Source organism: Dendrobates tinctorius, unplaced genomic scaffold, assembly GCF_039654945.1.
Source record: "Dendrobates tinctorius isolate UK_male_01 unplaced genomic scaffold, ASM3965494v1 ptg000014l, whole genome shotgun sequence".
NCBI classification, from domain to species: Eukaryota; Metazoa; Chordata; class Amphibia; order Anura; family Dendrobatidae; genus Dendrobates; species Dendrobates tinctorius.
Genome location: NW_027361682.1, coordinates 1,244,142 through 1,257,259, shown reverse-complemented (window position 1 = coordinate 1,257,259; position 13,118 = coordinate 1,244,142). Strand labels below are relative to the sequence as shown.

The 13,118-nt window shown below is 44.1% G+C and overlaps 1 protein-coding gene across 2 annotated transcripts in view; it reads right to left on the bottom strand.

Annotated features, from left to right (window-relative positions):
- LOC141073657 (uncharacterized) overlaps positions 1-12,706 on the bottom strand; it is an 88,192-nt gene extending 75,486 nt beyond the window's left edge. For both annotated transcript variants that reach the window (XM_073560987.1, XM_073560998.1), the window contains exons 1-4: positions 12,510-12,706; positions 12,201-12,380; positions 11,995-12,118; positions 11,817-11,911 (exon numbers count right to left, since the gene is read on the bottom strand). In XM_073560987.1, the coding sequence (XP_073417088.1) occupies positions 11,817-11,911; positions 11,995-12,118; positions 12,201-12,380; positions 12,510-12,686 (576 nt within the window). In that variant the 5' untranslated portion in view covers positions 12,687-12,706. The remainder of the gene's footprint in view (positions 1-11,816; positions 11,912-11,994; positions 12,119-12,200; positions 12,381-12,509) is intronic.
- Positions 12,707-13,118: the final 412 nt, after the last annotated feature.

Below are 13,118 nucleotides of genomic sequence, written 5' to 3'. Positions count from 1 at the left end.
GCTGTGTTCAATAAAAAAAGGATTAACCTGGTCGCTAAACGGCGTAGCGATAGAAAAATTAAAAACGCCAGAATTAAATTTTTTTGGTCGCCTCGACATTGCGTTAAAATGCAATAACGGGCGATCAAAAGAACGTGTCTGCACCAAAATGGTATCGTTAAAAATGTCAGCTCGTCACGCAAAAAAACAAGCCCTCACCCAACCCGAGATCACAAAAAATGGAGACGCTACGGGTATCGGAAAATGGCACAATTTTTTTTTAACCCCTTAAGCCCCAAGGGTGGTTTGCACGTTCATGACCGGGCCAATTTTTACAATTCTGACCACTGTCCCTTTATGAGGTAATAACTCTGAAACGCTTTCATGGATCCCGGTGATTCTGACACTGTTTTCTCGTGACATATTGTACTTCATGTTAGTGGTAAAATTTCATTCATATAACTTGCGTTTATTTGTGAAAGAAACGGAAATTTGGCGAAAATTTCCAACTTTGAATTTTTATGCCCTTAAATCACAGAGATACGGCACACAAAAAACTTGATAAGTAACATTTCCCACATGTTTACTTTACATCAGCACAATTTTGGAACCAAATTTTTTTTTGTTAGGAAGTTATAAGGGTTAAAAATTGACCAGCGATTTCTAATTTTTGCAACACCATTTTATTTTTACGGACCACATCACATTTGAAGCCACTTTGAGGGGTCTATATGATAGAAAATACCCAAAAGTGACACCATTCTAAAAACTGCACCCCTTAGGCTAGTTTCACACTTGCTTTTTTTTGCAGTGCGTTTTTCCCGCAAAAAAACGCATTAAAAAAACGCATACAAATGCATACAAACGCTGCGTTTTTTTCCAGCATTTTAATGCGCATGCAGGAAAAAAACGCAGCGTTTTTGCGCGTTTGTATGCGTTTTTTGTGCGTTTGCGTTTTTTTACAGATTTTTGAAAAACCCCACAAAAAAGAAAAAACAACCATTCAACAACACACAAGACCAATGGGACTTCATTGTGGGTGTGGTATGTTAATATATATAGACCCTGTCTACAGTATTCTTCACATTTGCTTGATTCTTCTCGTGACCATGGATCTGCGCTGGAAGAGTTTTCACTTCAACTTGGATTTGGACATCGCGATGGCTCAGGCGTATGCAGTTGCTTGCCATGAACAAAGGAAGAGAGAGAGGCAGCGAAGACGGCGGCGTATGTGGATACATCCGATTGTTGAACTCCGGGAGAGCCGTGGGGCATACCACACCCTCTACAGCGAGCTACGTGCAAACCCGGAGAAATTTACTGATTATATCCGGATGTCCCACGAAAGTTTCATGGATTTGCTTGCTCGTGTCCAACAATCCATCCGGAGACAGGACACACAGCTCCGTCGTGCGATTCCTCCTGAGGAACGGCTACTGGTGACATTACGGTATGTTTTAAAAACAAAGGGGTGTGGTCTGATGTTTTTTTTTGTAAATTTAGTATTCAAAACCTTGGGTAATTAGTTTTCGTGAATGTACTAATATTTTTTATAGTTTTTAAAAATAATATACATAAATATTAATTTTACTTCTTTGTCTGTTCACAGATTCCTGGCGACTGGAGAAACCCTATCCTCACTACACTTCCAGTACCGTATTGGAATCTCTACCTTGTCTGGAATTGTTGCTGACACCTGCCGGGCTCTCTGGAATGTTCTTTGCCCAGAATTTATGCCCCTGCCCACCGCTGAAAAGTGGATGGAAATTGCTGACAAATTCTGGACAGTATGCAATTTTCCCAACTGTTTGGGAGCTGTTGATGGGAAACACATACGGATCATCAAACCCCAAAGAACGGGATCTGAGTACTATAATTACAAAAAGTACTTTTCAATAGTACTCATTGCAATTGCGGATGCCGGATGTATGTTTGTAGCAGTGGACATTGGAGCATTTGGCCGTGGTAATGACTCGCAGGCTTTTAAAAACTCAGACATGGGCCGGAGGTTGTATGGCAACCAATTTAATTTCCCTATGCCACGGCCTCTTCCTCACACCGAAGCTCCGCCACTGCCCTTTGTAATGGTTGGCGATGAGGCTTTTCAAATGTGCGGAAACTTACTGAAACCCTACTCCAGCCGGGACTTGGACCACACCAAAAAAATTTTTAATTACAGGCTGACCAGGGCCAGAAGAACTGTCGAGTGTGCTTTTGGGATTCTTGTTTCCAGATGGCGAATTCTGGGCACGGCCATTAATCTTAAACTTGAAACAGTCGATGAGGTGGTGAAGGCCTGTGTGGTTCTACATAACTTTGTGATGGCTAAAGAGCACCCGACCTTTGAACTGGACGATGATGCTCCTAACCCATTGCCTGAATTCACTCAGCACACTCTCAGGTCATCCGTTGAAGTTGGCCAAATGAGGGACAAATTTGCGGCCTACTTTATTTCTGATGTAGGACGGGTGCACTGGCAAGATGAAATGGTGTAATGTTGTTGTTTATGGTAATAAAAATCCTTATTTGATACCATTACTGAGTGCACTATATTTTTTAAACTCCAATTAATTAAAAAACTTCCCATGTATAACTGAATTTTGTTATGTTCACACACCTGGGCAGGTAAATACACATACGAGTTAAAATGCAGCATTGCTAGTCTGCGTGAAATATATTGGAATGAGCAAAGCTGCAGGCCATGAATCAGGAAACCATTTAAGAGAAAATTGTGCAACTAGTTTAAAACAAAGTATGTGATTTTCTCAAAACACAACCCTCAAAACCCAACCCCAATGAAAGTCCATGGGGAATACAAGTCAGCATTGAGTGGATGAATGTAATCTGCTCATGTAATCTGCTCCATTACAAGTTATTACACTAGGCCTTGGAATGACTATACTAGGCCGTGGTATTTCAAATATGAGTATAGTAGGCCTTGGGGCTAGTAGTATAGTAATATGTGAAATACCACGGCCTAGTATAGTCATACCAAGGCCTACTGTAATAACTCGATTTTTAACAACTAGCATCTTGTTTCACAAAAAACAAACTGGTGAAACTAGAAAGAAACTTATTTTTTAGACAAGTTTCAACAGTTTGTTTTTCATGAAACCAGATTCTATTTGGTAAAACTAGAGTTATTACACTAGGCCTTGGAATGACTATACTAGGCCGTGGTATTTCAAATATGAGTATAGTAGGCCTTGGGGCTAGTAGTATAGTAATATGTGAAATACCACGGCCTAGTATAGTCATACCAAGGCCTACTGTAATAACTCGATTTTTAACAACTAGCATCTTGTTTCACAAAAAACAAACTGGTGAAACTAGAAAGAAACTTATAGTTTCAACAGTTTGTTTTTCATGAAACCAGATTCTATTTGGTAAAACTAGAGTTATTACACTAGGCCTTGGAATGACTATACTAGTCCATGTTATTTCACATATGACTATACTAGCCCTTGGGTTGGTTTTTAACATGTATTTACCCATCAGTGTGTGTGAGCGGCGCAAACAACATTAATGAAACTTATTAATGGTGAACCACAAATGTAAATTTATTTTTTATCACAAAAAAAAAATAAAAATTATTTTTTACGGCGTTTGGGGGCAGATGGTTTCAATTTGGGGGTGTGCAGGGAATATGCAACACTTGCAGTTGAAGACGGTGTTTGAGGGGAAGGGGCAACAAAACTTGTGGGGGAAGGTAGTCCAGTTAAGGGAATTAAACTTGGAACACTTGTAGGAGAGGAAATCTGTTCAGTTACATTAGTTGTAATGGCATGTCGCCGTAGGCTTGTGTGCCTGGACCGACTTTGGCCCAATGCCCGCCTTGATTGATTTCGCCTTGAAGTAGGGGCAAATATGGAATGTAGGTCCCCCGTCTGCTGGTATGGCTGCTGCTGCTGAGGTGGCGGCTGCTGCTGAGGTGGCGGCTGCTGCTGAGGTGGCTGCTGCTGCTGAGGTGGTTGCTGCTGCTGCTGAGGTGGCGGCTGCTGCTGAGGTGGCTGCTGCTGCTGAGGTGGCGGCTGCTGCTGAGTTGGCTGCTGCTGCTGAGGTGGCTGATGCTGCTCTTCGTTGTCAGTGCTCGTCCTTGCAGGAGGACTGGTGGCGGCAGTGATGGCCCAGGTTTGCAGAGTGGTGGTGGCAGGGCTACTACATGTTGTTGTAGCGGCAGGGCTGTTCCATGTTTGCCTAGTGTTGGCTGAGCTCCACGCATGCATGGGATTGGCGGTGGTGCTCCAGACAGGAGCAGCGCTTGCCATGGTGGTGTCGGTGAAGTGACCAGCTGCACTCAGACTTGTGGTGGTGTAACGGTGGGTGTCCTGGCTTTGAATAGAGGTGTCCGTGCAGTGGTATGCAGCACAAGTCGGTAGTGAGGTGAAGCGAGTCAATGGTGGCACAGGTGGAAAGGACACCACTGACTGCTGACCGTACCGATTATGCTGCATAGCCTGCAAGAAAGCATTGTTGCAGGCCTGCAGCACATTCAGCTGTTGATCAGGACTAAGGTGTTCCGCCATGCCCTTTTCAATCTTACTAAAAAAATGGTGTGCTGGTCTGTTGAGGTCGGCCTCCAGACGGTCAAGGCGCTGTTCTACAGAATTGAAGCGGTGTTCAAAGTGGTTAAAACCACGTTCCATTAGTGCAAAACCGCTTTCAACTCTGTCGGACAGTGACTTGAGGCTGGAATTAAATGTCTCGCTCAAATGCATAAACTCGGGCAAGACATTCCTGTCCAAGGCCCTCTGCCGCTGGCGGGTAGTGCCCGCATAACCAGTGGCAGAGACCTGGGACAGGGGAACACCTGATGGCCCAGCTTCCTGGTCACCAGCTGTGTGTGTGGCTGACCTGCAAGGTGCTTCCTGGCTGTCGGATGGCTGGGACGGGTCAGAGGACGTCCGAGGAAGGACCGCTCCAGGGCCAGGTTGCAGGGTGCTGCTCCAGGTGCTGTGGAAGAAAGGAAAATCATTACTACCATGCCTTTACAAGAAGCATCAGCTGTGGATTAGAAAAACACAGATTAATAAAAATAAAAACCCAAAATGTATAATACTTACGATCTTGTGGCAAGGACCGGTCTTAGGAACTGCAACGCGTGATAGTGACGGTATCTAGTTCTGGTCCTTGACGCAGATCCACTGCGAACCTGGCCCTCAGCACGAACATCACTGTTGAAGCGGTCCTTGATCGAACGCCAACGTGTTCGGACTTTGTCCACTGTTGATAAAAAAAAACAGTGCCGTCAAGGACAACAGTCACTGCGGCACAATGTAGCAATACAATACTCAAAGCAGTCACTGTAGACCCCGATGACACTGTTGGGTTTCCTGCTAGAATACGCCAAGCACGAAACCCAACAGTGCCGTCAAGGACAACAGTCACTGCGGCACAATGTAGCAATACAATACTCAAAGCAGTCACTGTAGACACCGATGACACTGTTGGGTTTCCTGCTAGAATATGCCTAGCACGAAACCCAACAGTGCCGTCAAGGACAACAGTCACTGCGGCACAATGTAGCAATACAATACTCAAAGCAGTCACTGTAGACCCCGATGACACTGTTGGGTTTCCTGCTAGAATACGCCTAGCACGAAACCCAACAGTGCCGTCAAGGACAACAGTCACTGCGGCACAATGTAGCAATACAATACTCAAAGCAGTCACTGTAGACCCCGATGACACTGTTGGGTTTCCTGCTAGAATACGCCTAGCACGAAACCCAACAGTGCCGTCAAGGACAACAGTCACTGCGGCACAATCTAGCAATACAATACTCAAAGCAGTCACTGTAGACCCCGATGACACTGTTGGGTTTCCTGCTAGAATACGCCTAGCACGAAACCCAACAGTGCCGTCAAGGACAACAGTCACTGCGGCACAATGTAGCAATACAATACTCAAAGCAGTCACTGTAGACCCCGATGACACTGTTGGGTTTCCTGCTAGAATACGCCTAGCACGAAACCCAACAGTGCCGTCAAGGACAACAGTCACTGCGGCACAATGTAGCAATACAATACTCAAAGCAGTCACTGTAGACACCGATGACACTGTTGGGTTTCCTGCTAGAATACGCCTAGCACGAAACCCAACAGTGCCGTCAAGGACAACAGTCACTGCGGCACAATACAGAGCAGGGAAATACTCACTAAACGCCTTTTTGGAGGATGCTGTGGCGCTGTCCCAGCCATCCATCAACGCTGCGGCCACCTCATTCCATAGCCGCCGGGTCACCACATTGTCCTTGTACAGCCGGTCACGGCTGTCCCACAATGGCGAACGCTCCTGGACCAGGCTGATGAGCTGCTCATTATCCAGGTAGACGTCTTCATCCCGTTGTGGAACCTAGACAAAACACATTCATTAGAATAATCAAATTTAAATTGAATAAAAAGTTACAAAAAAAGAAACAAAAAAATGAGTAAAAATAGAAGATAAAAAATAAAGAACATTACAAATCATTTGATACTTACATTCCGTATCACCACCGGGACTTGGCTTCGCTGCTCCTGCTCTTCGCCCTCACTAGTGCCGTCCGCAGATGATGATGACGATGTCTGAAAGTTGAAAAAAACGTAAGAGATTTGGAGAAGCAGCAGATATACTTACCAGATGCACGAAAATAATCACCTCACGGTCTGCTTGCGCCAATTCCTGCCGCGATGGGGAATACTCGGATTCTGAAGACATACTGCATGTAAAAATAATAAAAATCATTAGTACATACATAATTTAAAAGGACAGGCATATAATGTAATATACTCACATTCTTCGCTGATATAATGGGTTCTTGGTTGACTGTCTGCTCTTCAATCTCTCAGTGTAGTAGTGGCAGAGTTTTGGCAGGCACCTCCTTTATATAGACTTTTTTTTTTTGACTTTAGAAGATTCTAACTAGGATAAAAAGTGGACACCACCCAAAAAACGCAGCGCTAAAAAAACGCATACCTGCGCATGCCAGTGCGCACGTATGCGCATCCATAGGCTATAATGGCCATTTTTAGCGCAAAACGTGCGCATACGTGCGCATGCGCTTTTTTCCAGGGCCAAAAAATGCAACATGCAGCGTCTGGAAAATACCAACGCACACCCCAAAAAAACGCAGCGCATGAAAATCGCATACATGCGCTTACAAGCGCGCATGTATGCGCACCCATGTTAAATATAGGGGAAAAATCGCATGCGCACGTATGCGTTTTTTTCCAGCGCTAAAAAACGCAAATGTGAAACCAGCCTTAACGTGGTCAAAACCACATTCAAGAAGTTTATTAACCCTTTAGGTGCGTCACAGGAATTTTTTGAATATTTAAAAAAAAAAAAAAATGAACATTTAACTTTTTTTCACAAAAAAAATACTTCAGGTTCAATTTTTTTTATTTTACCAAGGGTAACAGGAGAAATTGGACTGCAAAGTTATTGTGCAATTTGTCCTGAGTACGCTGATACCTGATATGTGGGGGGGAACCACTGTTTGGGAGCATGGCAGAGCTCGGAAGGGAAGGAGCGCCGTTTGACTTTTTCAATGCAAAATTGGCTGGAATTCAGATCGGACGCCATGTCGTGTTTGGAGAGCCCCTGATGTACCTAAACAGTGGAAACCCCCCACAAGTCCCCCATTTTGGAAACTAGACCCCCAAGGAACTTATCTAGATATGTGGTGAGAACTTTGAACCCACAAGGGCTTCACAGAAGTTTATAACGTACAGCGGTACAATTAAAAAATCATATTTTTTCCACAAAAATGATCTTTTCACCCCAAATTTTTATTTTCCTAAGGGTAACAGGACCCTAAAAGTTATTGTGTAATTTGTCCTGAGTACGCTGATACCCCACATGTGGGGGTAAACCACTATTTGGGCGCAAGGCAGAGCTCGGAAGGGAAGCAGCGCCATTTGACGTTTTTGGCTGGAATTGAGATCGGACACCATGTCGCGATTGGAAAACCCCTGATGTACCAAAACAGTGGAAACCCCCAACAAATGACACCATTTTGGAAACTAGACCCCCCAAGGAACTTATCTAGATGTGTGGTGAGAACTTTGAACCCCCAAGGGCTTAACAGAAGTTTATAACATACAGCCGTACAATTAAAAAATCATATTTTTTCCATAAAAATGATCTTTTCACCCTCAATTCTTATTTTCCCAAGGGTAACAGGACCCTAAAAGTTATTGTACAATTTGTCCTGAGTGAGCTGATACCCCACATGTAGGGGTAAACCACTATTTGGGAGCATGGCAGAGCTCGGAAGGGAAGCAGCGCCATTTGACGTTTTTGGCTGGAATTGAGATCGGACACCATGTCGCGTTTGGAAAGCCCCTGATGTACCAAAACAGTAGAAACCCCCACAAATGACACCATTTTGGAAACTAGACCCCCTAAGGAACTTACCTAGATGTGTGGTGAGCAATTTGAACCCCCCCAGTGCTTCACAGAAGTTTATAACGCCCGGGCGTGAAAATAAAAAAATTGTATTTTTTCCACAAACATGATCTTTTAGTCACCAATTTTTTTATTTTACCAAGGGTACCAGGAGAAATTGGACCCCAAAAGTTGTTGTCCAATTTGTCCTGAGTACGATGATACCTCTTATGTGGGAGAAAACTACTGTATGGGTACACGTCGGGGCTCGGAAGGGAAGTAGTGACGTTTTGGAATGCAGACTTTGATGGAATGGTCTGCGGGTGTCATGTTGCTTTTGGAGAGCCCCTGATGTGCCTAAACAGTGGAAACCCCCCACAAGTGGCCCCATTTTGGAAACTAGACCCCCTAAAGAACTTATCTAGATGTGTGGTGAGCACTTTGAACCTCCCAGTGCTTCACAGAAGTTTATAACGCCCGGGCGTGAAAATAAAAATATCATATTTTTTCAACAAACATGACCTTTTAGTCCCCATTTTTTTTACTTTCCCAAGGGTAACAGGAGAAATTGGACCCCAAAAGTTGTTGTCCAATTTGTCCTGAGTACGCTGACACCCCAAATGTGGGAGAAAACTACTGTATGGGCACACGTCGGGGCTCGGAAGGGAAGTAGAGCCGTTTTGGAATGCAGACTTTGATGGAATGGTCTGCAGGTGTCATGTTGCCTTTGGAGAGCCCCTAATGTACTTAAACAGTGAAAACCCCCCAAAAGTGACCCCATTTTGGAAACTAGACACCCTAAGGAACTTATCTAGATGTGTGGTGAGCACTTTGAACCCCCAAGGGCTTCACAGAAGTTTATAATGCCCGGGCATGAAAATAAAAAAAATCATTTTTTTTCCACAAACATGATCAATTAGTCTCCAATTTTTTTATTTTCCCAAGGGTAACAGGAGAAATTGGACCCCAAAAGTTGTTGTCCAATTTGTCCTGAGTACGCTGATATCTCATATGTGGGAGAAAACTACTGTATGGGCACACGTCGGGGCTCGGAAGGGAAGTAGTGACGTTTTGGAATGCAGACTTTGATGGAATGGTCTGCGGGTGTCATGTGCGTTTGGAGAGCCCCTGATGTGCCTAAAATATTGAAACTCCCCACAAGTGACCCCATTTTGGAAACTAGACCCCCCCTCCCACAGAACTTATCTAGATGTGTGGTGAGCACTTTGAACCCCCAAGTGCTTCACAGAAGTTTATAACGCCTGGGCGTGAAAATAAAAAAATCATTTTTTTTCACAAAAATGATATTTTTGCCCCCAATTTTTTATTTTCCTAAGGGTAACAGGAGAAATTGGACCCCAAAAGTTGTTTTTCAATTTGTCCTGAGTATGCTGATACCCTATATGTGGGGGTAAAACACTGTTTGGGCGCATGGCAGAGCTTGGAAGGGAAGGAGCACCATTTGACTTATTCAACGCAGAATTGGCTGGAATTGAGATCAGACGCCATGTTGCATTTGGAGAGCACCTGATGTGCCCAAACAGTGGAAACCCCCAATTCTAACTCCAACCCTAACCCCAACACATCCCTAACCCTAATCTCAGCCCTAGCCCTAACCCTAATGGGAAAATGGAAATAAATATATTTTCTTTTAGTTTTATTATTTTTCCCTAACTAAGGGGGTGATAACGGGGGGTTTGATTTACTATTTATGGTGGTTTTTATATTTGGCAGCTGTCGCACGCTAAAAGACGCTTTTTATTGTAAAAATAGTTTTTGCATCACCACATATTGAGAGCTATAATTTTTCCGTATTTTGACCCACCGAGTCATGTGAGGTCTTATTCTTTGCGGGACGAGTTGACGTTTTTATTGGTACCATTTTCGGGCACGTGACATTTTTTGATTGCTTTTTATTCCGATTTTTGGGACGCAGAATGAACAAAAACAAGCGTTTCATGAATTTCTTTTGGGGGGTGCGTTTACACTGTTCCGCGAGTTCCGTTTTATTCTTCTGGTCAGTACGGTTACAGCGATACCTCATTTAGGTCTTTTTTTATGTTTTGTTGGTTTTATGCAATGAAAACTATTTTATATAAAGAATAATTATTTTTGCATTGCTTTATTCTGCGAGCTATAACTTTTTTATTTTTTCGCTGATGATGCTGTGTGGCGGCTTGTTTTTTGCGGGACAAGCTGACATTTTCAACGGTACCATGGATATTTATATGCGTCTTTTTGATCGCGCGTTATTGCACTTTTTGTTCGGCGGTATGATAATAAATCATTATTTTTTGCTTCGTTTTTTATTTTTTAAGGGGTTCACTAAAGGGGTTAACTAATGGGACAGTTTTATAGGGCAGGTCGTTACGGACGCGACGATACCAAATATGTGTACTTTTATTGTTTTGTTTTTTCTTTATTTTCAAAAAATGAATTTATTGGGGAATATTTTTTTTTTTTTACTAATTTATTTAGCGATTTTTTTAAAATTATTTTTACCCTTTTTTTTTTAACTTTATTATATTGTCCCAGGTGGGACGTCGCTGATCTGTCACAGATCACTGTGACAGATCAGCAATCTGTCACCGGCATAGACGCAGACTTCCTCATGCCTGCGCTTTGCAGGCAGTGAGGAAGTCAGCTCCCTACAAGCCCCCGAAGGTACCCGTCGCCATCTTGGATCCGGGGGCCTGTAGGGAAAGAGCCCCCCGCAGCAGCGCTGTACATTGCGCTGCTGTGGGGGGCTCAGGGAAGCACGGAGGGAGCCCCCTCCCTGCCGATGCTTCCCTTTAACCCCCGGTACACCGCGAATGCGTTTGATCGCGGTGTACAAGGGGTTAACGTGTCGGGGGCGGTCCGTGACCGCCCCTGACACATTGTGCAGGGTGTCAGCTGTGATAATCAGCTGACACCCGGCCGCGATTAGAGGCGCTCACCATGTGAGCGCCGCTGATCGTTATGACGTACTATCCCATACCTGGGAATTAAGTCCCAGGACACATGGACGGGATAGTACGTCATATGGCAGAAAGGGGTTAAAAAAAAAATTGGAATTTTTTTTCACCACTTAGAAAACTGAACCTAGACACATTTGGTGTCTATGAAGTTGTAATGACCTGGAGAATCATATTGGCAGGTCAGTTTTAGCATTTAGTGAACATAGTGAAAAAAAACCCCAAAAAACAAGTGTGGGATTGCACTTTTTTTTGCAATTTCATCGCATTTGGATTTTTTTTTCCCGGTTTTGAGTACACGACATAGTAAAACCAAAAGTACAACTCGTCCCGCAAAAAGCAAGCCCTCACATGGCCATACTGACGGAAAAATAAAGTTATGGCTCAGGGAAAGAGGGGAGCGAAAAAGAAACGCAAAAACGAAAATGGACTCAGGTGCGAAGGGGTTAAGCCCTTCACAGCCGTTTACAGCTCACATGGAAGATATCATGACACCTTCTCTCCATCTACCTGATGATCTTGAGGAACACTGGGATCTTCTTGTTTACAGTCCAGTTGAAGAGGACGGGGACATCTCTCTGGTGTTGTCCTCTCACTGGATAGAACTGGAGGAAACACATACAGGGACTGAATTCATTCTTTACATACAGATAATTATAGACTGTGTGTATTTAGTCCTGTCTATTACCTGGTGATGTGAGGGGCTGGGGAACCTCCATCATGACGTCCTTGTACAGATCTTTGTGTTCTTCTAAATACTCCCACTCCTCCACGGAGAAATAGACGGTGACATCCTGACACCTTATAGGAACCTGACACATACAATGATATCGTCACCCCCCGATCCCTCCATAGTGTTATTGTATAATGTCCCAGCATTCCCATCAGTGTCACCTCTCCAGTCAGCAGCTCAATCATCTTGTAGGTGAGTTCTAGGATCTTCTGGTCATTGATGTCCTCATGTATCAGGGGGTGAGGTGGAGGACCCATGATTGGGCTCAGGGGTCTTCCACATTCCTCAGACACAGGGGCCTGACAGCGCTCACTAGGGGTCTTCTTCACTACTGTGTAATCCTGGATATGGAGAGACACATTAATAAACCTCACTACAGACATTCCCAGAGTCCTCACCTCTCCAGTTCTGTCCATCCGTTATTCCCATAGATAAGAATGATGTAATGTGACGTCATCAGAATCTCTCACCTCTCCAGTAAGCCGGAAGAGGATCTCTAGGGTGAGGTGTAATATCCTCTCCGCCATCTTGTCCCTGTCCATCCTTGTAGGGTCACTCAGGAGAATTCTCTTACATAGAAGATCTCCACTGAGAGGATTCGATATTGTAGGGACCTGAATGGAGAGAAGATGACGATGTAACATCATAAAGATCCCATGTAAGAAATCTCCGGAGCTGTTACCGGCTTCACATGATCACTACATCCAGTCATGGCCCCGTCCTAACCCCGTAGAACACACAGTCCCATTACAGCTACATAAAAGAGATTTACCACAGAATATCTCCAATCCAGCACCGAAAACATAGAACAAATCTAAAAGGAAAATTAACCCCATATACAGGAGTTACCCAGTACAGGTATTTAGTTAGCTTGGGCCCCATCATTTGCTCAGCCTATCTTTCGATCTGTGTGAGTGTTTTTTCATCTTGCTTCACCGTCTTTAGATGAAGGGGGCTGCCTATTGCTTTGGGGTCTTCTCTGGGGCAGTTTAGATTTCCCTTTCTGTCTTTAGGCTATGTAGTTCTCCGGCTGTGATCGAGGGGTCTAGGGCACCGTAGGAACCCCCCACGGCTACTGC